Raw genomic sequence first — 25,751 nt, 5'->3', positions numbered from 1 at the left:
ACACACATTATGGTGGAATATGTTCAAACATGTTTGTTTTTATAAATTCTTAGTCAAATTAAAATTCCCCTAGGACTCAAACACAGTTAACAGAAGAAAAACAAAATAGCATGTAAGCAGATGCACTATCCTCAAAATCTTATTTTCTAAAAATTTCACTAATTGTTTATGATCTTATTTTCTTATGCAGTTATATCTATCCAGATGGATGATCAGATTGATGGCAGAACATTGGAAGGGGGATATGTCTGTACAGATAGGCCTGGGGAGTTTAGGTGGCAGCCTGGGTCACTTACTCAGGTCTGATATGACTATTGCGTTCATATCTAACTCATGCAGATGTATTAATATCTGTGCATAGACAACTTAATAAGAATCTCATCTCTGTATACTATCTTCATTATCGCAGGCTGTGCAGAATGGATTTTGGATTGTTTTTGAGGATATAAACAAAGCACCATCTGATGTACACTCCATTTTGTTGCCTTTATTGGAAGGAGCTGATTCATTTAAGACAGGACATGGGGAGGTGATTTTTTTGCTGTTTGTTTCTTTTCTTAAATAATAAAGTAAATTGTATTCATTTTCTGGTCCATGAACTCCAAGAAGATCATTTCATAAGATGCAACAATTCCTTGTTAAGTTTTCTTAATTCTTTCATATTCTATGTTACTTTGGATGGATTCGATGATGCATTCGATTCTTACCTCAATTAATAAAAAATTATTTCAATATGGCATTGTAACTTGTAAGTCAATTATCATTGAAGTGATTAAAGTGATACAACAAGTTTTAGCACAAGACCATGTTTGAAGGCATAAGATATCTGATTTTTCTTAGTTTTGTTCTTTTCTTGACTGAAATTAGGTTTGAGGCCTTTGCCAAACTTTGTAACCTCAAGGGACAAAGTTCAAATCCCACCCGAGACCGTTGTAAAATGGCCATTAGTGTGACCATTATTAATAATAGTTTCCCTTCCCTATTTTTTAATTTTATTATTTTTTTTTGTAAAAAAGGCCTTTGCCAAACTTACACAAGACTTGAAAATTGGAAATTCAGGTCTTCACCTTTTCATTTAGCAGTATGTGATGATCATATTATTCTTGCAGTTGGTCAATGTAATTATCATCAATGACATTGCATTTTGCAGGTTGCATCCTTAACATTGATCATTATGATGTGTGTGTGCTGCTATAGTTTGGAACAATAGCTATTTATTTTATTATGGTTTGTTTTTGCAATTCTTTTACGGAATACTTTCTTTGTAGTTCCTAGTAAATGCTTGGTTGTCCTGACACCTTGGTGTTATTTCTCATGATGTATTCTGATAGAATTTGACTCTGAACCTGGTCTGGTTTATGCTTAACAATAACCGAATCCCTTGGCATCATCCAACTCCTCTTGCCTAACTAGTGACAACAATTCATATTTCATACTATAAAGATTTTTTCTTGGAAATGAATGTACACCTTACCAGAATTCTAGATGTATTAAATTCCACCATTCAATATCTATTTGCATCTCAATGCCTCTGCTGGTCATTAACTGTTCGTTACAAATTTTGCAGGTCATAAAGGTGGCAGAGAGTTTTAGAATGTTTTCAACTATTGCTGTTTCCGAGTTTGACTCTTTTGAGAGTGCAGGTTCTTACCTTCACCTCATGATTTTAATTGATACGATTGTAATTCTTTTGGGGTTGATGTATATAACGTTGTTTATTCATTTACTTCCTCACCATAAATTCATTTAAACTTTGGGGGTAGTAACTATGTATCAGTTTGATGCTGTGAGCATACTTCCTCACCTTTTCCATTGAGCATTGGTAAATTGGGTCCTTTTCTGCACTTGGTTGAAACATGATGCATGCATCTATGACGGTGTCTGCCGTTGACTGTTTCAAGGATGTTGGTTGTCTGGCAAAGAGATTGAGCAGCTTTGCTGTATTCTTAGTTTCTTTACAGATCCAAATTTGAGTTGAAATGGACAAGGCATTTGGAAACAGGCTTTGGTAGTTAAATGGCTATGAAGGAAAACTTTCTAGAAACTACATCAATATTGCAACAAACAATTCAAAGTATACCTTCCGGATGAGTTATGTTCTTTCACTGTCTCGTCACTATTCGACTGAAGGGTTCCCAAAAATTTGGGCATGCAACTAATAATAGTTGTATTCGTAATTTATTTTACTGAACCCTCTTCTTTTTCTTCTTTGTTTCAACCGGTTTTCACCTCTTCTGTGTCATCCTTTCTTCCAGCTTTGTTTCAACTCAAATGAAGTCTTTACATGATAGGCATAGCATTATATCATTAAAATAAATATCTGCAAGTTCTAATAAATGGGTTTTAAAAGAATTAAAAAGTCCATTGCCTGTTTTTTGATAGAGATTAATGATATCTCTTGATCAATGTTGTAGACTTTCGCATGCTGGGAATAGTTGGTTGCTGTTGGAAAATATTTAGTTTCCTAGTTTGTTATTTCTAGGAGATTCTAAGCCTATCTATTATTTCCTTTTATGTTTGTACTCTTCCTATTTAAACCAGCCTTGAGCTGAGGAATAACACATAACAGTATTCACTTAAAAAAAAAAAAAAAAAATTAGAATTTTAGAGGTCTATACTCAACCACAAAAGCTAGCTTGAGAGTTGAGGTTTGCACTACACTTATAAAGGCTATCTTTACCATATCTCTAGCCAATGTGGGACTTCTAACACACCCCCTCACGTCCAGAACTGAACAAGCTGGAACGTGGGATCAACAACAACGGGTGGCCCAAATATGGGAGGTCTCCACAACAAACAACAAATGGATCTAGGATAGGCTCTGATACCATATTAGAATTTGAGAGGCCTATCTCAACCACAAAAGCTAGCTTGAGAGTTGAGGTTTGCACTACACTTATAAAGGCTATCTTTACCATATCTCTAGCCAATGTGGGACTTCTAACACCCATTGTCCAATTTTATATCATATTCAAATTTGTCTTCGTCTTTTTCTGCCTTTACCTCAAAATTGTCTAGTGTAGAGATTCCAAAAAATGTACAGGTTGCTCTAGAAGTTCCAAAGTGGAGGGAAGCTGTACTTGAGGAGATGAAAGCTCTTGAAAAGAACAAAACCTGGAGTGTTATGACACTACCGGATGGTAAGAAGACGGTTGGATGCAAATGGGTGTTTACTGTGAAGTATAATTCAGATGGGTCAATCGAAAGGTACAAGGCTCGATTGGTGGCTAAGGGTTTTACCCAAACTTATGGTATAGACTACTCAGAGACTTTTGCTCCTGTTGCAAAATTGAACACTGTCAGAATTCTCTTGTCTCTTGCTGCTAACTTAGATTGGCCCCTACATCAGTTGGATGTTAAGAATGCTTTTCTCAATGGTGATTTAGAAGAAGAAGTATATATGGACATTCCTCCTGGCTTTGAAGACAAGTTTGGATCAAATGTATGCAAACTAAATAAGTCTTTGTATGGATTAAAGCAGTCTCCTAGAGCTTGGTTTGAAAAGTTCACTTATTCCATGAAGAAACAAGGGTACATTCAAGGACAAGCTGACCACACCTTGTTCACAAAGTTCTCCCAAGATGGAAAAATTGCTGTCCTAATTGTTTATGTTGATGATATCGTCCTTACTGGAGATGATATAGTTGAAATGGCAAGAGTAAAAGAGAAATTAGCATTAGACTTTGAAATCAAGGACTTGGGATCCATGAGATATTTTCTTGGTATGGAGGTTGCTCGATCAAAAGATGGTATTGTAGTTTCCCAGCAAAAATACATTCTAGATTTATTGAAAGAAACAGGAATGAGTGGATGTCGACCAGCAGATACTCCCATGGATCCTAATGCAAAACTTTGGGAAGAAGGTAGTGTTCCTGTTGATACTGGAAGGTACCAAAGATTGGTTGGGAAACTGATTTATTTGGCACACACTAGACCTGACATTGCTTTCTCGGTTAGTGTAGTAAGTCAGTTTATGCATTCTCCTTTTGAGGAACATCTTGAGGCAGTCTATAGGATACTGCGATATTTGAAAGCAAATCCTGGAAAGGGATTATTTTTTAAGAAGACTAATGAAAGAAATGTGTCTATCTTTACCGATGCTGATTGGGCAGGTTCAGTCACTGACAGAAGATCAACCTCCGGATATTGTACCTATGTTTGGGGTAATCTTGTGACATGGAGGAGCAAGAAACAAGGAGTTGTAGCAAGAAGTAGTGCAGAAGCTGAGTTTAGAGCTATGGCTCAAGGTATTTGTGAAGGATTATGGATCCACAAAGTCCTAGAAGAGCTTAAGATGAAAATTGAGCTTCCATTGAAATTATACTCTGACAGTAAAGCCGCTATTAGCATAGCTCATAACCCAGTTCAACATGACAGAACCAAGCATATTGAGATCGATCGGCATTTCATAAAAGAGAAGTTAGATGCCGGAATCATATGTCTACCTTTTGTAACTTCGAGTCAGCAAACTGCAGATATCTTGACCAAAAGCTTAGCAAGACCCACCTTTGAGCATTTCATCGGCAAGTTGGGCATGATAGATATCTATGCACCAACTTGAGGGGGGGTGTTGGAAAATATTTAGTTTCCTAGTTTGTTATTTCTAGGAGATTCTAAGCCTATCTATTATTTCCTTTTATGTTTGTACTCTTCCTATTTAAACCAGCCTTGAGCTGAGGAATAACACATAACAGTATTCACTTAAAAAAAAAAAAAAAAAATATTAGAATTTTAGAGGTCTATACTCAACCACAAAAGCTATTGCTGTAAAATTCTGTTGTTTTATTTTTTGGGATTATGAACTAGATGCTGACTTTGGTTGTACTTTAAGGTCAAGATGCACTTAGTGTCCTTTGGAGAAGAATAATAATTCAACCACCGGAAATTAAAGATTTGCAAGAGATAGTCAAAGCGAGGTATCCTGATTTGGGGCTTCATGCAGGCAAACTCATAGGTATTGATTTACAATTTTTTATATAATGTTATTTTAATCAAAAGCTGTTGACACAAACTCCATTTTTAATATCTTACAATAAAGTGATTTTATATTTTTGGCAGAAACCTTTGAAAGGGTCAATTCTATTTCCATGTTTCAAATAGTGGGTTTCCATGCTGAATGCTCTTCTGTCTATTGTCTCGGCAGGTTCTCATTAAGGTATTAAGAGTTATATTATATATGCTGCCCGTGCTTTTTGCTTAATTTTCTTATGATTAATGTGCCATATGGTTCTCCATGGCAGAGATCTCTTGAAATGGTGTAAAAGAATTACCGGTTTAGGGTTTTGCTTTGATGGTAGCTTGTCAGAAGAGCAGTGTAATTATATATATACAGAGGTCTGTTTTTTTTTCCTTGTTTCTTCACTTTTTTTTATCGTATATATATGTATATATTTGTTACTTCATGTGTAGGTTGTATTGTATCTCAGGCAGTTGACGTATTTGCGGCATCTCCAGCTTCATTTGATAACCGATTATCAATAATGAAAGAGATAGGAAATATTTGGAAAACACGAGGGTCTGCTGCTGAGACCTTATATCCCCTCGACAAACCAATATATCAGGTTTATTTCTTGAAGTTTAGCCTTTGCTTCATTTTATTGCCTCATCAGTTTCTCATTTTGATGGTAAATGCAGGATTCTGTCACAGGTTTAAAAATAGGTCGAGTTTTCCTCCCGTATAAAAAAGAACCTGTAAGTATAGTAATTTGACAAGATGATTTATAACTTCTGCGGAAAGGTCTAATGTTTCTTTGACTTTGCTTTTACTTTTATATATGCAGTTACATGATCGTGTAATACCATTTGTTGCAATCCGTAGTTCTTTGTTTGTATTAGAGCGTATTGCTTGCTCTGTCAAGCATAATGAACCTGTACTCTTGGTTGGAGAAACTGGTACTGGAAAAACTACCCTTGTTCAAAATTTGGCTTTAAGGCTTGGTCAGAAGCTTACTGTTTTGGTCTGTTGCATATTGCTCTATTATTTGTTCTGTTATTTTAAATTGTATCAAGGTTTTTTGGGTGTAAGACATGACACTGCTTATTTTTTTTTTCTCTCTAGAACATGAGTCAGCAAAGTGATGTTGCGGACTTACTTGGAGGATTCAAGCCTGTGGATGAACAGTTTGTGTATTCGAATCTTTGTCAAGAATTTATGGCTTTATTTGCTAGGACATTTTCTAAAAAGGTATTTCTTATATTCATTTGTATTTTGTGGGTAACTGCTGGTAATGGTCTAAAAAGGTATTTCTTATATTCATTTGTATTTTGTGTGTAACTGCTGTTAATGGCTCTATTTGTTTTTGGATGCACAGAAAAATAAAACAATTCGTGGATATCTAGAGAAGTTTTTATGTAACAAGAATTGGGAAAAGCTACTTAGAGGAATTCAACAAGGAGTTGAGAAGGCACAACAGCATCTAAGTATTGAGCTTACAAGTATTGAGCAGATAAATATTGAACCATACAAAAAGCGTAAAAGGCCATTAGGAGAGGAAATTTTCCAAGCTTGGGAGAGATTTTCTATAAAACTTGACAGTGTCTGTAAAAGTAATCCATCTTCTGGGATGCTGTTTTCATTTGTAGAAGGAAGTTTTGTTACTGCTCTTAGAAAGGGTGAGTGGATTTTACTTGATGAGGTGAATTTGGCTCCTCCAGAAACCTTGCAAAGAATAATTGGTGTTCTAGAAGGGGAAAATGGGGCACTGTGTTTAGCTGAAAGAGGTGATATTGATTATATACACCGTCATCCAAACTTTCGTATATTTTCTTGTATGAATCCAGCAACTGATGCAGGGAAACGAGATTTGCCCTTTTCATTGAAGAGTAGATTTACTGAATATTTTGTTGATGATGTTCTGGACGAAAATGATTTGAGTCTGTTTATTAGTCAGTTCATTAATAGTGGCCATATAAAGCTGGTGAATAAAATTGTGCAATTCTATAAAGAATCGAAAAAGGAATCTGAAGAGAGGTTGCAGGATGGTGCTAATCAGAAACCGCAATACAGTTTAAGGTCCCTTTATCGCGCCCTAGAGTATACAAGGAAAGCGGAGAGACAGTTTGGATTTCAGAAGGCTTTATATGACGGTTTTAGTCTGTTTTTTCTCACATTGTTGGATGAATCTAGTGCTGACTTGATGAGGCAAAAGATATTGTCTCTTTTATTGGGGGGGAATATGCCTTTACACGTTCCTTTTGACAAATATTTAAGTACCTTCAAATCCGACAGAGATTCTGAGAAATATGTTAAAACGGAAAGTGTCAAGGAGCATCTTGGTAATTTGGCTCGAGCTGTTCTAATTAAGAGATACCCTGTTCTCTTACAGGGACCAACGTCTAGTGGGAAAACTAGCCTTGTTCAGTATCTTGCTTCTGTAACTGGGCATGAGTTTGTAAGAATCAATAATCATGAACACACCGATTTGCAAGAGTATCTAGGTTCTTATATAACTGATGCTAGTGGAAAGCTTGTTTTCAATGAAGGTGTTTTGGTAAAAGCTGTAAGAAACGGTTCCTGGATTGTACTGGATGAGCTTAACTTGGCTCCCTCTGATGTGCTGGAAGCATTGAACCGATTACTTGATGATAACAGAGAGCTTTTCGTTCCTGAACTGCAAGAAACAATTAAAGCACATCCAAATTTCATGCTTTTTGGAACTCAAAATCCACCTACACATTATGGCGGGAGAAAAATGTTGTCACGGGCATTTCGTAACCGTTTCATAGAGATTCAAGTTGGTGAGATTCCCGACAACGAGCTGAGCAAAATATTGGGGGAGAGATGTCAAATTCCTTTAAGTTATGCCTCAAAAATGGTTGAAGTAATGAAGGAGCTTCGGATGCACAGACAGAGTAGCAGAGTCTTTGCTGGGAAACATGGATTTATAACTCCTCGAGACTTGTTTCGTTGGGCTGAACGTTACAAGGAATTTGCTCCACCTGAATTTGCTCCACGTCAAGAATCCTCGGGTAAAGAGTGCTTGGCTAAAGATGGTTATTATCTTTTGGCAGAACGACTACGGGATGAGGATGAGAAATCTGTTGTTCAAGAAGTTCTGGAAAAACATTTCCGGGTTAAATTAAACATACAAAATTTATATGGTCAGGTATGGTCATTTTTCTTACTGTTGACTATTTACTGTTTGTGTTGAGCTGCCACTGCTTTTCCTTACCCTTAATCACTTCTGGAGTGTTGATTTTTCTGAGTGATCAGTATTTTTGTGGGAAAGCAAATGGTCACTTTGAATGTGCGTTTATTGACTTAGCCGCACTGCAAAGTGCATGCTTATTGACTAAATTTTATCTTTGCACAATATAGTTCATGTTGTATCAATCCAATTGTTGTGAAATTCCGATAAAGATTCTCTCTATTTTCCCCTTTTTCTTTATTTTCTCATACACTTTTTATTCTGTTGATACTAGATCATGTAATTTGGATTTAAATTCGGTGTACCTATCTATTTTAGTTATTATGGGCCATCATGGTTATTTCTGTTGTTTTAGGATTGAGTTATTGTTGGTTTTTTCTTGAACAATTATTCCCTTTTTTAAGATTTAGATCTGGTTTTTGCCTGTACAATACTTATTAAAAGAATTAATAAAGATAGACTATAAATATATCCTCAGCAAGCTTTTTTAACTGCATTTCAGATATTGTCTGGAGAGAGCCCTTCTTCCAATTCAATTGTTGGCTTAGGAAGTTCAAAGAGTCTTGAACGGTATTGGCTTATTGCTGCATTTTCTGTGTTGACTAAAATTCTTGGTTTACTATTCACTATCTCTTACTGATGGTTTTGCATATGCAGTGTATTCATGACCAAAAGTATGGAGAAGCTATACTTCCTTGTGGAACGCTGCTTTACACGACGTGAGCCTGTGCTACTTGTAGGGGAAACAGGTGGAGGGAAGACCACTGTTTGTCAGTTACTAAATGCTCGTTTGCAGTCAAAGTTACATATCTTAAATTGTCATCAGTATACAGAAACATCTGATTTTATAGGGGTTGGTTCTTTCATGTTTTTTCTTCCTAGTATTCATATATCTTATAAGGATCCTTAGAAATAGACCTGTATTTGTGTCTATTTCTATGTACTGTTATTAGCAGAAGTATTGACTGGAAGATGTTTTGCAGGGTTTTCGTCCTATTCGAGACAAATTTAGACTGAATTCTAACTACGAAGAGATGATTGAACAGTTGAAGAAACTGAAGGCTTTTACATGCTATCCTCAAGACCACGTGAGTGTCATCTTTCTTTTATATCCTGCATGAACCGGCTCCGTGATATCCAGTAAAATAAGTAATGTGATATAATCCAGATTATGTCCTATGTATTTCACTTAACTTAATAGTATGGAAATGCATTCATTTTCTATGCATTGACTCCAGTTATGATACCATCGGAGTGAAACAAGTAGATCTAAAGAAAATTGATTTTTTTCCATCCAAATCAGACTTGGGATTTTAATTTGACTTTTAGCATTTAAGTTGACTGTTACATGTATTATAATATTTCACTGCATTCAGAAAGCCATTCCTTTCTATGCTTGTTTTCATGGCTTCTCTTCTTCACTGTCTCTTATTCAGAAAGTTATTCTTTTCTATACATGTTTTCTACGTTTCTCTTCTGACTGTCTATTATTTAAAAAGCAAGTGCTGATTTGTCATTTTCTGCCACAGTTTATTTCTTCTTGCATAGATCAAGCTTCTGCAACTATTGATCTACTGAATTGTATGATAAGGGAATATAAAGAGGGTCGAGTTTGTGGTGTTAATGTCAGCAAAGAAGACCTTTATGCTTTTGAGCAATTAAAGTTGAACCTCGGTGTATTGCATCAAAAGTGGCAGAGCATATTTGTGTGGGAAGATGGTCCCCTTGTAAAAGCAATGAAAGATGGCAATCTCTTTCTTGTGGATGAGATATCCTTGGCGGATGATAGTGTACTTGAGAGATTGAATAGTGTGTTGGAGCCCGAAAGGACGCTAGTAAGTCAATTATATATGTAGACATTTTTCTTTGAACTTGCTGTTTAAGCTGGTTTTATTCATGACGGTGTCATTACTTGTTTGTATTGGTTTAATGATGATTGGGTTTATACGTGTGTTCAAAGTATAATTAATGTACCTGAAATTATAAGATGATGGAGGCTCCTTGTCCCTGCTTGCCCAAAAAGGGTATCCGGACAGATTTACCAGGGGATATGAGAGCTCTTTTGTGCTGGTTTTAATAGTATTATTATTAAATGAAAATGTAGGAAGTAATGTTTTACAAAGTAAGAGGATGGCATGGCATCTCTCTCAACTAAAGCATACTCATAATGCAGAAAGATGTGGTTAGATAAGAGAGCTCTCCCTTCAGAATCTATGTTATCTGTGGAAACTGTTAAAATATGATATTTTGAGCATATTTTTGACATGAGCATCTACACACAATAATTGCTCATGTAAATTTAATTTATTTATTGGCGGTGGTAGATATTTTCTTTTCATATTTGTTTGTCATAATTCAATCACTCTTTTCAGTTTCTGAGTCTGTTTCTTTGTTGCTGCAGTCTTTGGCTGAGAAAGGAGGGTCTGAACTAGAGAAAGTTGTGGCACATCCAAATTTTTTTGTTCTTGCAACAATGAACCCTGGTGGTGATTATGGTAAGAAAGAGCTGTCTCCAGCACTACGCAATCGCTTCACAGAGATATGGGTTCCCCCTGTTATTGATTTAGATGAGCTTCAAGGAATTGCTATGGAAAGGTACCTATATATATATATATATATATATAACTATTAGAGGAATTTTTTGGATGGACACATTTTAATTCTGATATATTTGATTTATATGCAGAATTTCCAAGTTTAAAGGCCCCACATATCAAGAAAGACTATTACTCATTGTTAATGCTATGATTAGTTTTTGGGAGGTATGTTATGTGGAAATTTATATTACTATTTGGCTAGTTAAGCAGAATCTTGTCCCTTGCATATCATATAAATTTTTCTAGGCTAAGTTGTAGTTCATTCTCGCTTCTACTTTGTTTTCTTACGAAATCTGTAATTATTCGTTTTGCAGTTTCTGTTTTCCCCTTAGTTGTTTTTTTAGTTTTTCTATAAAATGTTCATAAGTCTTCACATTTCTTATGGATGGAGCTGCGTTTTGTATTTTGTAAGTTGTAAAGGCTTTTGTGAGTTTGTTTGAGTGGACATTAGGAGGATTTTTTTTCCTTCTTTCTTCGTGTACTTTTGTTATGGTTGTCTCTAAGTTTTTGCTTTGCATTTTTGCAGCATATATGCATATTTATACGTTGCTATTCTACAATTACAATTCATTGACTTGTCGTATATTATTGTTAATTTGGTTTATTATTCTTATGTTTTTCAGTGGTTCAACAAATTACATCCAGGGAGAATGCTTACTGTCAGAGATCTCATTTCATGGGTTGCTTTTTTCGATATAACGGGAGAAAGTTTAGGACCTGAACATGCACTTCTTCATGGAGCATTTCTTGTTTTGCTTGACGGGTTAAGTCTAGGTATGCTTAGTTCACAGTGATTATTGATTTCTTCAACTAATCTTATTGTATCCTTACTATATTGAATGATCGATTTTGATTACTTGATTTTTGATATCGTAATTATATTTATCATAACCTATATGCATTCATTCAATTTCAGTATCTGTTTGTTTGTATAATAAAATAATGACTCTGATGCACGAGTGCTGTTTTTATTGGAATAATTTACTCCTTACTTGAACGAGTTTAGAATCTTGTGTTTTTTGGTTTAATGATCTACGTTTTTTAGAAGAAATCTACAATATTTTTGCCTTTGGTGTGTAAAATTTTTAAAAGTATATGAAATTAATATTTTGCTATGGTTGCTGTGGTTATGATATTGATATTGGTAATGAGATATTTTGTAAGAAGGATTGGTATGACAGTGGTGTTTAGTGGCATGGCTGTTGTAGCTGTGATGGTTATGGTTTTAGTAGAGCTGTCTTGTCAAATGCCTTGGGTTTTATAAAACATCAACAACACCAAAGTCGCTTAGGTTTCATATTAATAATTCATCAACAGCCCTAAGTCTGATCAACTTCTTCCAAACATAAGTCGCTAAGGTACAAAATAGCGAAATATGAATGCTGTTTCCAAGATTTTTATTTATCGGAAAATACACTTCTTGGGAGGGAATGCTTCAGATGTTGAAAGTATTTCACAAGAATAAATATCAGGGGCATTATATTTGTGTAATCTTTCATGTAAGCTCTCCATTTTTTGGGCTACAGATATTCAAGGCAGAGACACTATCTAGCTACATAGAAATTTCACTGATTGTATTGACTCTACACAGTCTATTGCATGCGTTGAATCACTTGAGCAATTACATTTTATTTTCCTCTTTTTTTTTTGTTTGTTTCTGATCTAATGACAGTTTCCCAACTTATCAGGGACAGGAATTTCAAAAACAGATGCTGGAGAGCTTAGGGAGAGGTGTTTATCCTTTCTTCTACAAAAGCTGAGGGTATGTTTCTCTCCTTGTTATCATCATTACACTATCTCTCTTTTGTTTCCAAGTCTTCTAAGGTTAAGTCATCTGATTGGGCGGAGCTACTAATAAGATCAACACTGATGTTACGTTGGAGGTTATCAGGAGGTCTAATGTCCTTGAACTGTTGCTTTTGGTGTGTGACCTAGGTCTGAATGTTTTTGATCAAATGATTTACAGCACATGTATAATGTCTTAGATCGGAATCACTCTTATAAAGAGTAATAATAGTTACTATTCATTACACACTTGCTCCTTTTTCTCTTGTAATCATTGTTCTATATATTATTAATATCTACACTGTTCTGCTGATAACACAGATTTACATTATTTCTTCCTCTAAATTTAATGATATCAGAACAGTACCTTCATTCTTGACACAATATTTTCCACTACCAGGCTCTCAAAATTTGGGAATCCTTTTAATTGTAATTGATTTTATACTGTTTTTATTCCCAGTTTCAATCAATTGTGGTTGTGTTTGTCCAGTTTTTTTGGTGCTTCATTCCAATGCAAAAAGATTTGCTTTCATGAGCTGTAATTTCCAGAAATCTTCATTCCTTTTTTATCAACATGCTGGCTTGTTTATGCTGGGTTTTGTTTTACTTACCTGCCAGTGCTACCATGTTTTTCTACATTTTATCTGGATATTCTGAACTCACCTTTCAAATTTCAATTAGTTGTGCTCTTTTTGAAACTCTTAGCTTGGCCAGCCTTCAGATTTTACCTTCTACAGCTGGGCCAATTACTTGCTGTTGTTTCCATTTTTGTGTGTTGTGCAGTAAAAAGTCTCTAGTTTCCTCCTTACTTCAATGGAGTGCTCAGTGGTCCTTTTCCAGTTAAATCCACCCTTTGTATATTGTTTCTCTATGAATTTCTCACAAAGGCTACTTGGGTGTATATCCTATGCAAGCCGTCATCTGTTTGGATTTGAAGCTTTTTGGATGTGTGCTTGGTCTATTTGATCATATTCCTTCATTTGTACTGAATTCTTAGCGTATGTTTGCTAGCTTTGGCTATGATAGCCACTGTTTGGTTATGTTTATTATAATCAACTGGCAGCTTAATAGTTCAACGGCGAAGGTGATCTCGTTGGAATTACATGATTTATAACCCGTAATTTGCTAGGTTAGAAGTACAGTATGATCAGAGCGACTCATTGTTCATTTGCTGGTTAGTTCTTCCTGTAATTGATGCTATATGCAGTCAGTGTGTGGGTTGATTACATACAGTTTTACCTTAAATCTTCTCTAACTTAAATAATATTTTACATTGCAATTTGCAAACTTCTACTCTTATGTGAACCAGTTTGTTTCAATGTATTATAAGGTCAGGGCTACTCATTGCCCAGTTTTTGGTCAGTTCTTTTGTAGATTTTGTATTTCTGGTTTTGGGTCGTATTCGGATGGACTTAATAATCATATTCTTTAATGATAAATATTCATATTGAGCTCATGTGACAATGGCACTTTTATGGTTTCTAATTCATGCTCTTCACATTACTATATTTAGAAATTGGATGTAAATGGCAACTGGATTATTGCTACAGGTTGATGAAAGTAATTTACTATATTCAAAGCTTTCAAGAATGGGAAACTATGGTTGGGGTGAATATGGTGCCAACATGGATGTGTCACACAGTGATGAGAAGAAACATGATGATTTATTTGGCATCGATCCGTTTTATATCAAGAAAGGTAATGAATATAAATTATACGGTTACTTGATTTAGTTTTGTTTGCTGAGTTTTTTTTTTTTTTTTTTTTTTTTTTGTTGTCACATTAAGCATAATTTGGTCCAAGTAGTGTGGATATATTTGTATAGCTTCCCCCACCACCCCTCTGTTTTTTTTTTTAGCATTTCCCCCCTCAGTAATACAACCATATAGATATTTTGCCTCCGGTGACTTTTGTAATCTATCTATATAGGTTTCAGCAGTTGTGAGGAGGGTGGGTTCGAATTCAAAGCGCCAACCACCCGCAAAAATGCCTTGAGAGTTTTGCGGGCTATGCAGCTTCCAAAGCCTGGTATGTTTAGTTACTTCTTGTTGTCCTTATATTCTGTTATCTACTGCTTATGTTATCATGGTATCGGTCTCTTGCAAATGCAAGGTAAGGCTGTCCACAATAGACCTTAATCCACAAAGTGTCAGACTCTTCTTTCTGGACTCCACTGTAAATGGAGTTTTATAGCATTTGTTTACTCTTTTTTCTTTTCTCTTTCAATTCCATCAACAATTTCAAATTTAAATTATATTTGTGTTTTAATTCGATGCTGGTTTCCAGTTTTACTTGAAGGTAGTCCAGGTGTGGGGAAAACGAGTTTAATCACTGCCTTGGGAAAATATTCTGGGCATAGAGTTGTACGGATAAACTTATCTGAGCAGGTCAGTAATAATTTATCTAAGTCTTTTTCTGTTTGGATATAAAATAAAGAGGGCAGTGTTAGGATTTGATCCAAGGATATAGTTTGGGAAGTATTAGCTAATGGGGTAGTTACATTATCTTGTATTCTTAGAATTTTGGATTGGGCCTAACTCAATCCTATAAAACTGGCTTGTAAGGGGTGGATTACCTCTACTTATAAACTCGTGTTCAGGCCATCTCACATCCGATGTGGGACTCTTAACATGTATAAATAGGGAGCTTATGAAGTTAGAGAGGGTATTTACCCGAATCTTACTTTTCAATACAAATTTTGGGTTCCTAACATTTTCTGTCTTTGCAAAGTCCTTTGCCGATTTTTATTTTTCTATATATTTTTGGTGCAGACTGATATGATGGATCTGTTGGGGTCTGATTTACCCGTGGAAAGTGATGAAGGAATGAAGTTTTCTTGGTCTGATGGGATACTACTGCAGGTCGAAATGTCTTGCAATGAATGTTATTGTGTTCTTCTCTGCTTTTGATTTGTATTTAACTTCAAACTATCTTGTCTGTGCAGGCCTTGAAGGAAGGCTGTTGGGTTTTGCTGGATGAGCTTAATCTTGCCCCACAATCTGTTTTAGAGGTAAATACTTGATAAATGTTGATCTCTATTTGTTCCTCTTTGTTTTCATTTTAAATCATCTCTTTATGAGCACTATTACATTCTTTTTACCTTTATTATTGGTTTTCTGATTCTTATTCTTCAAATTTTTTGTTTACAATATTAGTTGTAACACAGTTCTTTCACACAGGGTTTGAATGCTATTCTGGACCATCGAGCTGAAGTGTTTATACCGGAGCTGGGTAATACTTATAAGTGTCCTCCATCATTTAGAATTTTTGCGTGTCAGAATCCATCACATCAAGGTGGTGGCCGGAAAGGCCTTCCAAGATCCTTCCTAAATCGATTTACCAAGGTATGCTTGTTGTATATTAATTTTGTGTTTAAATGTGAGGCTCGAGAAGTTGGTAGGAGGACTTCAAAACAAGTTACCTAGAAAAATCTGAAGTCCGAACTCCAAATTTATCTGGCTGTATTACTGAAGTTATTTAAAAACTTGTAAAAACCATAAGAAAATCTTATTACTTGCAGAAATGAACTTCCATTTTTGATGTCTTTTTGATGGTAAATATGTTCTTTGTGTGCTCAATTTGCAAGTTGTATTAATTGTTTTTTGGTCATTGATGATAGGTATATGTGGATGAGCTACTGGAGGACGATTATCTGTCCATTTGCAAATCAAAATTTCCAAATATCCCGGAGCCTATACTTTCAATGTTAATCTTATTTAATAAAAGGATGCATGAAGAAACTATGCTGAATCAAAATTTTGCAAAGGATGGCTTCCCATGGGAATTTAATCTTCGTGATGTGTTTCGATCTTGTGAGATAATTGAAGGTCTGTTATTCTATTCCTTATACTTATACTTCTGATTTTTTCATTTTATTACCGATATCCCATGTAGAATTGTTCTCTTTTATCTTGAAATTTCATTATGTTTAATTTAGGTGCACCGCAGCCTTTGGAAGCACATTCCTTCTTGAACATTGTCTACATTCAAAGAATGCGTACGGCAGCTGATCGGAAGGAAGTCATACAGGTCTTCAAGGACGTATTTAAGGTGATACCGTATATAAATCCGTATCCTCGTGTTCAGCTCAATTCAGATAATTTAATTGTGGGCAATGTTGCAATTAAGAGGAATGTCACCCAATTTTATACTGCCTCAAGCAGTCAGCTCCTGATACAACCTAAAATCTGTCAAAGTTTGGAAGCTGCAGCTCTTTGTGTAGAGCATCAATGGTTATGTATCTTGGTTGGCCCATCATGCTCAGGAAAAACTAAATTGTTACGATTACTAGCTGCCCTAACAGGCAATGTACTGAATGAAGTAAATCTTTCATCTGCAACTGATATTTCTGAATTACTGGGATCTTTTGAACAATATGATGCCTTGCGTAACTTTCGTACAGTTGTTGCTCAAGTTGAGGGCTATGTTAACGAGTACTGTAGTTTGCAACTGGAGGTTTTGAATGGAGCAGCGTTTAAGGAAACAGATTTATATAGAAGATGGACTGATTTTTCGTCTAAATTTGACATCTTAGCTTCTGCTTCAAATTATCTTGAAAACTGGAGGAATATAATTTGTTCTCTTAGTTTGTTAGACGAGATCATTGAAAAACTGAAGTTGTTTATAGAAAATAATTCTCTCTTCTTATCTTATTCAATTCGGGATCTTGATTTTGTCAAGCATACCATTTTAAAACTGAAAGCAAATGATCAGAAAAACTTGGTTTCCACAAAATTTGAATGGGTTACAGGATTATTGATCAAGGCAATAGAGCGAGGGGAATGGATTGTACTGGAGAATGCAAATCTTTGTAATCCCACGGTATGTGACGTATATAATATTGATGCTTTGTCTGTATTTGGGTGTGAAGTTGTGCTTATCAGTGTGTATTTGTATGTTCTATTCTTAGATATTTTTATTATATTCTGCAGAATATTTTTTGGTAATTTTTGTGTATTGTACTTTTGTTGTAGCAGCCATACTTCTGTCATAGGCCGCAGTGCCGTGCCATCTATCATTTTTATGGCAGAATTTTGGCTTGCCACCATTATCCACTGTCTGCCATTGATAACATTGGATAAAATTATTGTTGTAAGTTATTGTGCAAAGCAGTATCAATCTGTATCTTTTAATTTTTTTACTTGTTTTTGTTTCCAGGTTCTTGATAGGATTAACTCTTTGGTTGAACCTAGTGGATCAATCACTGTCAATGAGCGTGGAATTGTTGATGGAAACCCCTTGGTTATCCACCCACACCAAAATTTCCGCATGTTTCTCACAGTTAATCCCCGCTACGGTGAAGTTTCTCGAGCTATGCGTAACAGAGGAGTTGAGATATTTATGATGGAGCCATACTGGGCTTTGGATGATATAAGTGGAAGCCTTGAGATTTTCGAGTCCAAAGATGTGAAGAGATTTCTCAGTTTAGCGGGTATCCCATTTGCTCAATTGATTGATTCCATGGCCAGAGCCCACATGTATGCTAAAAGTGAAGGTTCAAAGCTTAATGTTCACATTACATATCTTGAACTTTCACATTGGGTCCATCTTTTTTGGCAACTTCTCATGAACGGGTGTCGTCCCATCTGGAGTCTACAATTGAGTTGGGAGCATACATACCTCTCATCATTCTATGTTGAAGGGGAACAAATTATCAATTTTGCCAAAACACAATTTTTATCAGGAACTGGTTTGTCTAGATATGATCCTTTGGCAGACTGTCCCTTGGGCTTGTCAGGAGGATGGCCAGTGACATTAAGTTTAAGAGATTATATATATTACTCAAAAGAAGCTTCAATCAAACAGAATTGCATGTATCTGGAGTTCCTGGGAACTCAATTTGCGTCACAACAATATCAAATTGCTCAGAGAAGGTACTCAAGAGATGGCTTGCAAACTACTGCTGATCATGGGAGGCCATATTTAATGGATATGAGGATGTTGCATGATATTATGTTTCCCAAGACTTCAATTGGGATAATCACACACTCTGAAAGTGAATTTGAGTTCGACTCAGAATTGGCAAACAAAATGCTCTTATTTGCGGCCAATTGGACAATTGAACAGGCAACAGAAAGTGATTTTAAGTTATATCTTCTCAGGTTTGATTGGTTTAGTTCTCAGCTGCAGCCTTTCTGCCAGTTCTTTGGTTACTTCCACAATCTCATAGGACAGATGATTGAACATCCTATTTGGCAATATATTTCAGACCGCAGGAAACTAGATGTTGATATGCAGTTGATGCCATTGTTATCTCTTGATTTAGTTGATTTGGCAGCACCAAATAGTGAAATTAAATATCTCTGTAATGCCATTCGTTGCTTCGATCAGCTAAGGTTAACTAACCAGCAATGGATTACTGAGATGCAGTATAGTTTTACAGATGCAATGAGTTGCTTTGGTCCAGTTTTAAAGTCTCTCCGTGCGTTGGAAAAAGAATTCCTTAGTAAACTTGTGGAGTCAACTCCTAAGCTAATTGAAGATAAATCTTTTGATGATATAATACAGTTATACTCTGACCTTATTGAGGATCATGTTTTATTCTGGCGTTACTTCAGTTCTTCAATGTTTGACCAGATGGTGATTTCTTGGCATTCTTTGCTGAAAGATGCTGCGAAGTTTATGACTATCTGTCCTAAAGCTGTAAACCATTTTTTGGTAAGCTAAGCATAATGTTTATATTTTCTATTATTCTCAGAAAAGAATTAACTTTTCCCCCCCTTAAATAGGTGGAAAGCGAAAAATTGAAAAAAATTTCATCAGAAAAATCCTTGCTGTGGATTCATGGTGGTCACCCATTTTTGCCCACCTCGTCTGATTTACATGATAAAAATCAGCAGCTTCTAAAATTGTATGAAGCACTTTGGCCTAGGAAGAGAGCAAACAATAGTAATCAAGGTTTACTTCTGCATTGCTTGCTGTTAGTTTTAGCATGCATATTTAAATTCCAATTAACTGGATTAACTTCTCTGTTGGAAAAATGCAGGAATGTTGACCAGCCATCATGTCGATGCTGTCGTAGCATTTGATCATGATCTTCGCTACCTTGTATTGCAAGGTATGTTGGCATTATATTTCCGAATATAAATGTTCTATTGGAGTCTTACCGCTCTCATTAATATTTCAAATATTAACGAGCCATGATAATATCCTCAAGGCTATCATTATTGGATTTATCTTTTGAAATAGTTTTATAGTTCTAGTAGTTTTCTGGTGGTGCAGGAGTTATCCTTTTTATTATTCATTTTGATTAGGATGATTAAATATTTATTCGAAAGATATGTAGTTTACTTGACTTGACATCTGAAAGTTGTCATCAAGCACATATTTAGAGCAGGTCTTGGTCAATCAGACAAACAAATTGTGTTTTTTTTTGGCATATATGTTTTCTATAGCAATTATCTATACGAATCATGATAGTTCTCTTGAGAAACCTTAGCCCAGTGGACTATGAAATTAAACCCATCTATGATGATTGTAAATGTTAATCATTTCTGCCTATATATGCTTGACAATAAAAACCCATGGAAGATGTGATAGCCTCTTAAAACAATTAGCATGAATGTTTCGGTTATGTCACTTTGGGTGTGCACATATGCCGATTTTATTTACCTTTGATATATTGCTCCATCTGATTATTTTCAAATGTATCTCATTTCATTCTTTATTCCGTAACCATGTAGATATCTCCAACTCCTCGTTTATGATAGCAAAACGGAGTCATGAAGATGATGGTGCTCATATTATTGAGAAGTTAGACGAGGCATATCAGGTTCGTGCCTTTTCTATTGTCATTGAAAACAATAAATGCCCGTGTTTCTCTTTGATCTGTTACTGAACTTGTTTTACAGGTAATGTTAGGAAGGTTAGAACATGAACAGCACAAGTTGCAAACGAACACTGGATATAAAGATCTTTCAGCTTATGCTGATAGTCTAGCTTCTTGTTGTTTGTCAACACCGGAATTGTTGTGCCAAAACTCTGTATCTGAGGGATGGCAGGATACATTTCCTCCAGCAGACGCTACCAGTCTATTCAGGGACATGGAGTTACTAAAGGAGCTCTCATCTGTGCCTTTGGACGAACTTGAAGGCTTACACCAAGTAATATTCCAAACAATTTTGTATTTACGTGTTCATTGGTATATTGTCTGTTTAGATGCATACTCAATTAAGTATGAATGTTCAATTACTTATTTAATTTATTTAAGTTTGGTTGTCATGAATTGTTTCAGTTTTAATGATATTTCCTTCTTATTGGGTAGTTACTGTATATGCTGAGAGAACCTACACTTTGGTTTTAAATGAAGAATTGATTTATTAGATCACTTTCTTTCTGTTATACTACCAGTATGTATAATGGATTGTTTTAAACATAATTTTCTCTGCTTATCTGGTTATAGGTTGTGGGACGTCTTTCCTACCTTTTGGACTCTGCTTTAAAATTTTCTCTGAGTTTCTCATCAAGACCCCCACAAATGTTTTCACCACATCAAAAGATCTCGTGGACCTTGAATGCATGGACTTCAATGGATGCAGGTTGGTGCTCGAATTCCGATTTGTGGCATTAACCTTTTTCTTTGTAAATGGTGCTCACATAAGGTTTTTTAATTTATTTTTTCTTTGGATTTTTTTCCTGGGCCTGGGTTGTAGTGAATATTAAAATTGCAAGCTTTATTCTGGAGATGTGGTTTAACTGGCATGAATCCTTGTGGGCATGTTTTCCTGATTTTGTGAAGGTTTGTGTTCATGCAATTTCTCTTTTTCATTTTTAGTTTTTCGTGGTTGTCTGCTTTTTGACCCATTTATCATATTTGTTCTTGCACCAGAATTTCTCAAAGATCGAAGGTTTTGATAATATCAGTATTGCACTACCCCACATGCTCATTCAGCCTGTGTGTGCTTCAACTGTTTTACAGATCACGTGAGTTCATTTTATTTGTTATTTAGATTTTTGTTATATACTGGTTTTATTTGTTTCAAAATATACTAAGGTTTTCCTTTTAGATGTTGGATGCAATTGTGTAATACCTCATTAGTCTCATTTTTATGAATCTTTTTAATTTCATTAAATATTTAGGTAAGTATAGCAATTCTAATTTACGAGGATTCATAGTTATTATTCTGTTTATGCTATCTCAAATAAAAAATGAAAATTTTGAAAGATGTGACAAAAGTGAAATAATATGAAAGATTTGTTACACTCGTGTCTTCTAAAATTTGTCGAAAGTGAAATAAGATGGCAGATGAATGGACAAGTCTTTCTGACTTGTTATGAATTGAATCTCAAGATTACAAGTATTAATTGTACTATATTTTGGGAGTAGGTTCTAGACTACATCAGTTACACAACTGCATAACTATCTTTCTAACTAACAGCTGTAGACAGGTGTTTGAAATAGAAGCTATACATAACAGGAATGAAAACATTCATTTGGTACATATCATGTACATACACTCACATACTCATTACTAATTTCAATATTGGGGTTTCTCGTGAGAGAAAGAAGAGTGTTTTACTGTCCTCAAGAACAGCAAGTAAAACACAGTTACAGTAGGATTATTAATACAGATACACTATCTAAATTGATTGAGGAAATCCTCTGCAATGAATATATACGAGATACTTTTCTAATTTTTGGAAACTATTTAAATTTGAAAATATATAAGAAAAAATACAGTTCAAGTCCTAGTTAACAACCACAATTAAACTCTCATGAATACGAGAATTTGTTTTACCAATACTTATGTAGATAAAATCACTATTGAATTTAAATCTGAAGGCAGCTATTTTTCTTCCATTACTTTTTAGTTAAATACTAGTCAATGTGCATCTTGCCTGTATTGTATTGTTTTGTTGTATGAGTACTTGTCATCTTGCCTGTATTGAGAGCCATGTCATGAGATTAGAATATCCATCATTAAATGTCCTACAAAATTTCTCATCCTTGTTCATGATATATTCAGGGAAAGCTCACATGCTATCAAGGAGTTTTGGGTGCAATGTCTGAAGTGTAGAGTTTCCTTGTCCAATTTGTGGAATTCCTCTCACCCTGGGGCATATTTGCCTAAATTTCTTTTGTCTGCTGCTCGTTCCCTTTTTCAGCAAGTAATATTTAGTTTTTTTTTTTTTTTTTTTTTGTATATTTTGTCTTTATTATCCATTGCACATAGTTTATCTGAAGTCGTTAAACTAATTCATGTTTATGTCTTTTAAATGCAGATTATTTATGCGCACAGAAAATCGTTTGATGCAGATCAATTTGCTGGAATTAAATATAACTTTTCTTCTTTCGAGAGAAATACGACTACAGTATGTTCTTTTTATTTTATTTTGTTAACATTCTTTATATGGTTTTTAACTGTTTTTGTTGTTTTGGAAAGAAGAGAGTTATGAGCATTTGGAAAATATCCTGTATGTTGTGTATATTGATGTAGTACTTCAAAGATGTTGGTTGGGCATTGCTTGTTTGTTTCCCTAATTACTTTTTCAACATTTATTTATTGCACATTCTCTTTCTCTATGATGAATACCTACACATAATTTATTTATCAGAATAATGCTACAGTTATACTAATAAATGTATATCCATACTTATGAAAAAATTTAAGTGAAGTTAAGCAGTCGTAGATGCCTATGGGGATGTTCTCTGGTAAAATCATACATGTGGATATGCACATAAAAAATAATACACATTTTGTTTTTGAAGACCACCACAAGCACATAAGGAACTCAATTCATGTTTGACCTCAACCTCATTGGTTCTTTAGCTGAACCTCATGTTTTGAAAATGAGAAAAATATGTTTTGGTGTCATTGAATTGAATTGTCTGTGTTCTTCTGATATTCTGAACATGTATTGCCAAATAAGTAAGGGGGGACATTTGACTCAAATTTTGTCATGGGCTAATCCCTTGGTTAAAAAATATGTTAGGCTTTTGGAAGGTTAAAACAATCATATATTACTCCAGTTTATATTGTACTATTGATGCACTTAGTTGGACAATACATGCAAATGTGTGTATATGTACATTGATTGTATTGGATATGTATGTGTGATTTATATTGTACTATTGATGAACTTGGTTCGACAATACATGCAAATGTGTATATATGTGCATTGACTGTATTGGATATGGATGAGCGATAATAAATATAATACATGAAATTCATTACGTGTATCTTTCTCTTTTCTTTGTTTCAACACCTTTTTGGTTCATGTTGGATTTTATTGAATACTAGATTTTTGGTTTTGTATTCGTTTTAAGTAGTTTTGAATTTTGATGTATGGTACTTCATAGAGCACCCTCTTTCCCTTGATACTTGGTTTTGTATTCTCATTCCTTTGTTATCTGAATCTAGGAAGAAAGCATCCATTTGGTGAGCACCCTTGTTGCTTCATCACGACACCGAAGATTGAAAAACTCCGTTAATAAGTTCATTGTTCCTCTGCTTAGGGAGCTGTATCTTCACTCCACTACTGCTGGTAATTAATTGCTTAATCAAAATATAAAATTACTGGCTATTGCTCCGTTAACTATGGCCAGAGAAGTGTAATATTTTTGGTTCATGGATTTAAACCTTGTTACTTCTAACTTCTCTTCTTTATATATATCAGATTTCAATTTCAATTATACGATTGGTTGTGCATGGGCACACATTGGAGCTTTACGCATTCATCTCTTGCTTAGCTATAATGAGGTTGATCCTGCCATGAAGTACTATTGCAAGTACACTCAGCTTGAAGAAACAATATCATCACTTGAACTTGAAATTCAGGTATTCCAAAAAAGTGCTTTGATTTCACAGATAACATTTTGATTTTCTATTATATTATGCTCCTTCCTTGTTTAGTGTTTACTACATCATCCTGCATTTTTCATCATCTATCACAATTCCTGACTGAAATAGCTCTGTACATCTATTTAGAAATTTAGTTTGTATTTATTAAATTATTTTCAGGTGCGGAAAGAGTGTGGGTATTTAGCAGGACAGTTTTTGACAGTAGAAGCTGATAAAAGAAAAGCTGAACGACTAGAAAAGCTTCAAGCAGAGCGTAAAAAGCTGCAAAGAAAGGTTTTTAGATTATTATCTCGTGATTGTCTATCTAGTTATTTGAACTATTTTCCTTATGCATATTTAATTATAGATTTTATGATGGAATATGGATGTTTGAGTATAAACTCAGTATTTTTAATAAATGATGCCTGTTTATTCTTGTTGATAGTTTGTGTGAAGTGCATTTAATATTTTAATCTTGGCTGATGTGAAGTATTTGCAAAATAAAAATGGCACTGCATCTCTAAATTATAGCTTGGTCATACAGAGTTCTTGATTTCTGCATATGGTTTTCTCTAGTTGCAACTATCCATTTTTTCTTTTGTCGTATTTCCTCCTCTATAGTTGCAACTACCCATTAGTTATTGCTGGCAATATCACATGGCAATGTGTTCTGGTGCCTTTATAGTTCAACTTTGCTCAGTCTTTTACCTCTGGGCTAGGCAGTGCAAAATTGTTAGTAACAACAAAAGTCAAGCCTTGTCTCACTTGGCAGAGTCAGCAAGTTGGATCAAACAATGTTGTATTTTAATGTCACATGTTATGTTCCCATATAGACCATGCATTATATTATTATCCTCTAATTGGTCAATTCTCTTGAAAGTGCTTTTATGAGTTCTCTACCCTGATGTATAATTACCTATATTGAAACTTAAATCTTTTCTGTAATGGGAGATGCTATCCCAAATTTCTCTCCAATGATTGCATATTTAATTGAACCTTGTGTTGCAACACCGAGCTTACTTCATTGGTGGCTTTTTACTGCCCGGCATCCTTTATAGTATTGCAGGTCCTATAGTTTTTTTGCCTTCAAGTTTTGGTTAAAGCTTGAGTGTACTTTTTCTATCACACATCAGACACTAAATATTCCTCCATTTCATCTGCTCATTTTCGATCCTCTTGGTTTACACCCTCATGTTCTCATCATTTTGTATGATAGACCCAAGGGACATGAAAATGTCATACTTGTCTTATTGTACTATCACCAGATTTCATTTCCTATTTGGAAGTAGTATGGTTTTTTGCTAAATTTTTAGTAACGTATGTTATCACTAAATTTGTTAAAATAGAAAATTGGGCTTATTCTTTTGTCCAATTACCAGCATTACTTGCATATGTTTGCAGAGTATGCTGGTGTTATTAATGCGTTTATTATTTTCTTCGAG

The 25,751-nt window shown here is 34.9% G+C and overlaps 1 protein-coding gene across 1 annotated transcript in view; it reads left to right on the top strand.

The window, feature by feature from the left end:
• Positions 1–25,751, top strand: part of LOC123883042 (midasin-like) — a 42,223-nt gene that overhangs the window by 3,641 nt on the left and 12,831 nt on the right. Inside the window, exons 7-46 of the mRNA XM_045931736.1 lie at positions 191–300; positions 410–529; positions 1,568–1,643; positions 4,832–4,954; positions 5,059–5,155; positions 5,241–5,334; positions 5,427–5,561; positions 5,635–5,691; positions 5,781–5,957; positions 6,059–6,184; positions 6,312–8,105; positions 8,650–8,717; positions 8,805–9,000; positions 9,131–9,235; positions 9,677–9,982; positions 10,549–10,742; positions 10,834–10,909; positions 11,368–11,518; positions 12,433–12,506; positions 14,080–14,227; positions 14,459–14,557; positions 14,816–14,916; positions 15,301–15,390; positions 15,474–15,539; positions 15,709–15,873; positions 16,149–16,356; positions 16,467–17,350; positions 17,687–19,186; positions 19,258–19,426; positions 19,515–19,586; positions 20,212–20,300; positions 20,380–20,631; positions 20,931–21,066; positions 21,181–21,266; positions 21,357–21,451; positions 22,495–22,636; positions 22,751–22,840; positions 23,890–24,013; positions 24,146–24,306; positions 24,490–24,603. Of these exons, the coding sequence (XP_045787692.1) occupies positions 191–300; positions 410–529; positions 1,568–1,643; positions 4,832–4,954; positions 5,059–5,155; positions 5,241–5,334; positions 5,427–5,561; positions 5,635–5,691; positions 5,781–5,957; positions 6,059–6,184; positions 6,312–8,105; positions 8,650–8,717; positions 8,805–9,000; positions 9,131–9,235; positions 9,677–9,982; positions 10,549–10,742; positions 10,834–10,909; positions 11,368–11,518; positions 12,433–12,506; positions 14,080–14,227; positions 14,459–14,557; positions 14,816–14,916; positions 15,301–15,390; positions 15,474–15,539; positions 15,709–15,873; positions 16,149–16,356; positions 16,467–17,350; positions 17,687–19,186; positions 19,258–19,426; positions 19,515–19,586; positions 20,212–20,300; positions 20,380–20,631; positions 20,931–21,066; positions 21,181–21,266; positions 21,357–21,451; positions 22,495–22,636; positions 22,751–22,840; positions 23,890–24,013; positions 24,146–24,306; positions 24,490–24,603 (8,870 nt within the window). The remainder of the gene's footprint in view (positions 1–190; positions 301–409; positions 530–1,567; positions 1,644–4,831; positions 4,955–5,058; positions 5,156–5,240; positions 5,335–5,426; positions 5,562–5,634; positions 5,692–5,780; positions 5,958–6,058; positions 6,185–6,311; positions 8,106–8,649; positions 8,718–8,804; positions 9,001–9,130; positions 9,236–9,676; positions 9,983–10,548; positions 10,743–10,833; positions 10,910–11,367; positions 11,519–12,432; positions 12,507–14,079; positions 14,228–14,458; positions 14,558–14,815; positions 14,917–15,300; positions 15,391–15,473; positions 15,540–15,708; positions 15,874–16,148; positions 16,357–16,466; positions 17,351–17,686; positions 19,187–19,257; positions 19,427–19,514; positions 19,587–20,211; positions 20,301–20,379; positions 20,632–20,930; positions 21,067–21,180; positions 21,267–21,356; positions 21,452–22,494; positions 22,637–22,750; positions 22,841–23,889; positions 24,014–24,145; positions 24,307–24,489; positions 24,604–25,751) is intronic.

This window comes from Trifolium pratense, linkage group LG5, assembly GCF_020283565.1.
Source record: "Trifolium pratense cultivar HEN17-A07 linkage group LG5, ARS_RC_1.1, whole genome shotgun sequence".
NCBI classification, from domain to species: domain Eukaryota; kingdom Viridiplantae; phylum Streptophyta; class Magnoliopsida; order Fabales; family Fabaceae; genus Trifolium; species Trifolium pratense.
The sequence above is the reverse complement of the archived record's forward strand: the minus strand, read 5'-3'. Positions and strand labels throughout refer to the sequence as shown.